The following is a 4260-nucleotide window of genomic DNA, read 5'->3' as shown; positions in this document are numbered from 1 at the left end:
CTCGCGACTACTATTTTTTCCGGAGCTTGGCAGGGAGCTATCGAGGGGGGTCGGAATATGGCTAACAGTTATAAAAGAATTAACGGAGGCTCTTTATGGCCAATGATAAGCAATAAATGATGAACAGATGCAAAGATAATAAATGAAAGCAATAATATCAAGAGAATATATTAGATAGAAAATACAATGTTCTTGTGTATTGTGTGTGGAGTAATTGAAGCAACAAAGAGTAATAAAATGATAAGGATCCCCTTTATATAGGAGGGGAATCCCAACATAGTACAAAATACATTAATGATAAAGAAACGGAGATGAGATAACTAGAAAACATCCTGACTAAGGGCTAGGGTAGTCCTGTCAGTCCTAGCCACGTGTCTTGGGAACTCCCCATTTCTACTGTGGCTGAGGTCAACTTTGTCCTAGGATCGCGCCTCGACGAACCCCAAGGGAGGAGACTGGACCATAACCTTGTGGCCTCGAGACATCGAGATGGTTTTCTAAGGTGCCTCGATGTCGAGAAATTGGGCTTCCCGATTTCATCGTATACACCTGGTCTTATGATGATATGCCAGGACTGAGTGTTGATTTAGTGGTGCACAAATTGCCAACTTACCCCGGTTATCCCCCTGTCCAACAAAAATAGAGAAAGTTTAAAAAAGACATCAGTGACAAGATCAAAGAAGAAGTCACCAAACAGTTGAAAGCGGGTGTGATCCGAGTAGTCCGATACACCACATGGTTGGCTAATGTGGTCCCAGTGCCAAAGAAAGATGGTAAAACCCGAGTGTGTGTTGATTATTGGGATTTGAACATAGCAAGCCCCAAGGACAACTTTCCATTACCAAACATCCACATCCTTGTTGAAAACTATGCCAAACATGAGATACAATCTTTCGTGGATTGTTATGCTGGGTATCACCAGGTTTTGATAGATGAAGAAGACATAGAAAAGACAGCTTTCACCACACCTTGGGGTACTTACTACTATAGGGTCATGCCGTTCGGTTTAAATAATGTCGGGGCAACATACATGAGAGCTATGACCGCCACTTTTCATGACATGATGCACCAGGAAATTGAGCTGTATGTGGATGATGTGATAATTAAATCCAGAATGCAGGATGACATTGTGAGAGATTTGAGAAAGTTCTTTGAGCGACGTAAGTATGACTTGAAGTTGAATCCAGCTAAATGTGCATTTGGAGTACCATCTGGGAAACTTTTGGGGTTTATAATCAGTATGAGAGGCATCAAGTTAGATTAAACAAAGATAAAGTCTATTTGGGATTTGCCGCCTCCGAGAACCAAGAAAGAGGTTATGAGTCTATTGGAAGGTTGAATTACATCAGCAGAGTCATTGCTCAGTTGACTTCCACGTGCGAGCCCATATTTAAGTTGTTGAAGAAAGATGTGGCGATTAGATGGATAGATGAGTGTCATGAAGCTTTTGACAAAATCAAAGAATATCTGTCGAATCCGCCAGTGTTGGTTCCACCCGAGCCTGGAAGGTCATTGTTCTTGTACTTGACAGTGTTGGAGAATTCTTTTGGATGTGTTCTCGGTCAACATGATGTGATCGGGAAGAAAGAACAAGACATATACTATTTGAGCAAGAAGTTCACTAGTTATGAAGCCAAGTACAATTTGTTGGAAAGAACTTGTTGCGCCTTAACTTGGGTCGTTCAGAAGCTTAGGCATTATTTTTTGGCTTATACCACCTATCTCATAACTAGATTGGATCTTTTGAAGTACATATTCCAAAAGTCGATGCCCACAGGAAGGTTAGCAAAGTGGCAAATCCTGCTCACCGAGTTTGACATAGTCTATGTCACCCGCACGACGATGAAATCTCAAGCCTTGACGGATCACCTAGCTGAGAATCCTGTTGATGGTGAATATCAACCCTTGAATACTTACTTTCTGGACAATGAGGTAAATGCAGTTGAGGTAATTCTAGAAGAAACGAATGCTTGGAAAATATTCTTCGACGGAGCTGTGAATGCAAAAGGTGTTGGGATTGTGGCAATTTTGATTTCGCCCACTGGTCAGCACTACCCGGCCACAACCCGACTTCAGTTCTTTTGTACAAACAACACTACTATGTATGAAGCCTGCATTATGGTTATGAATATGGCAGTTGACATGGATGTGGAAGAATATTTAATCATGGGAGATTCTGACTTGATTATTCGGCAAGCTCAAGGTGAATGGGAAACGTGGGACATCAAGCTTATCCCATACTGGAAACATGTGGAAGATCTTAGAAAATGGTTCAAGTCTGTTGAATTCAGGTACATCCCTCGATTCCACAATGAGTTAGCTGACGCGTTAGCTACTTTGGCATCGATGCTGCCATATTCAGGCAATGTCCACATTGACCCATTGGAAATCCAAATTTGAGAAAGACATGGTTATTGCAATACAGTTGAGATGGAACCAGATGTTCAGCCATGGTATCATGATATCAAAATATTTTTGAAAACAAAGGAATATCCTGAGAAAGTCAGTTGAGACAAAAAGAGAACAAACAGAAGGCTCGCTAGTGGTTTCTTCTTGAGCGGAGCAGTCTTGTATAAAATGACTCCAGATCTGAACCTTTTAAGATGCGTGGATGCCCAAGAGGCTGGAAGAATCATGAATAAAGTGCATGTAGGAGTGTGTGGACCCCATATGAATGGATACGTCCTTGCAAAGAAAATCCTTCGGGCAGGTTATTACTGGATGACCATGGAAAAGGATTGTTTCAGTTTTGTCCGAAAGTGTCATCAGTTTCAGGTACATGGTGACCTCATTCATGCACCGCCTTCAGAATTGCATCCTATGTCAGCACCTTGGCCATTCGTTGCTTGGGGTATGGATGTCATTGGGCCAATAGAGTAGAAATCTTCAAATGGGCACATATTCATTTTAGTTGCCTTTGACTATTTCACAAAGTGGGTTGAAGCAGTCACTCTCAAAGCCATCACCAAGAAAACAATGTTGGACTTTGTTCATTCCAACATTCTCTATCATTTTGGTATTTCTAAACTATCATTACGGATAATTCTACAAATTTGAACATTCATTTTATGAGGGAGATATACGAACAATTTAAGATCACGCAATGGAATTCTACCCCTTATTGGCCCAAAGCTAATGGTGTTGTTGAAGCAGCGAGCAAAAATATCAAGAAGATCCTTAGGAAAATGATCCAAAGTTCTAGACAATGGCATGAAAAGTTGCCTTTTGCATTATTGGGATATCGCACAACCGTGCACACATCAGTTGGGGCAACACCCTATCTATTGGTTTATGGCACAGAAGCTACAATACCCGCAGAAGTTGAAATTCCATCCCTTCGAATCATTGTTGACGCTGAGATTGAGGACAATGAATGGGTCAAGACTCATCTAGAACAGTTAAACTTGATTGATGAAAAACGGATGGCCACAATTTGCCACGGGCAGTTGTATCAACAAAGAATGGCCCGTGCCTATAACAAGAAAGTGCGGCCCAGAAACTTTGAAGTGGGGAAACTCGTCTTGAGGCGTATTCTCTCACATCATAAGGAAGTAAAAGGAAAATTCGCTCCAAATTGGAAAGGTTTATACATTATAAGGACATTGTTGCCAAAAGGGGTGTTGTACTTGGGAGACATTGAAGGAAAATACCGTGAAATAGTTGTCAATGCAGACGTGGTCAAAAGGTATTACGTTTAACCTTGCTGTGGTACTGATATTCTCCGATTGGGATGACGAAAACTTTCATTCTCGCTAACCAAACACTGTTAACCCTTTGCAAACCCTTTAAGCCGGTTACCTTTCTTTTATTACCCTCTTTGGAACCCGAAAATATTGTAAACAAAAGAAGAAAAGAAGAAGAAGAAGAAAACAAAACAAAACAACAACATAAAACCAAAAAGAAAACCAAAAATAAATTTTCCTGAACTACGGTCGACTTGATTCCGAAAGGATACATAGGCGGCCTCTCGCTGGGGTTCTGTCATACCAAAACAAAAATCCACATTTGATAACAACTAGGTCGGGAATCCAAATTAGAGTAAGAATTTGAGAAGTAAATGCGGAAACAATAACAACAAGGAATTGAACAACTAGAATTAAAGAGATGAAAATAAAGGATATGGGACGAATTCAAGGAAAGAATTCCAAGAACTTCCAAGAACGTAAGTTCTATAGCCTTGACAAGATCAAAGTAACAACGTCTTGATTTATGGAAGAAATCAAACGCCTTTACTTAAAAAGCAAATCAAAACAATAGATT

The 4260-nt window shown here is 40.5% G+C and overlaps 1 protein-coding gene across 1 annotated transcript; it reads left to right on the top strand.

The window, feature by feature from the left end:
• Nucleotides 1-3068: 3068 nt before the first annotated feature.
• LOC138887730 (uncharacterized) lies at nucleotides 3069-3698 on the top strand. The gene has a single exon (XM_070169510.1). It carries the CDS (start codon nucleotides 3069-3071, stop codon nucleotides 3696-3698), a length of 630 nt encoding a protein of 209 aa, XP_070025611.1.
• Nucleotides 3699-4260: the final 562 nt, after the last annotated feature.

The sequence above is a fragment of the Nicotiana sylvestris genome, chromosome 3 (genome assembly GCF_000393655.2).
Source record: "Nicotiana sylvestris chromosome 3, ASM39365v2, whole genome shotgun sequence".
In the NCBI taxonomy this organism is placed as follows: domain Eukaryota; kingdom Viridiplantae; phylum Streptophyta; class Magnoliopsida; order Solanales; family Solanaceae; genus Nicotiana; species Nicotiana sylvestris.
This window is presented reverse-complemented; position numbering and strand designations above follow the sequence as displayed.

Bases quoted from the DNA above. Each gene is read 5' to 3' on its own strand.
- LOC138887730 (XM_070169510.1), top strand. From the start codon at position 3,069: ATGAGGGAGATATACGAACAATTTAAGATCACGCAATGGAATTCTACC.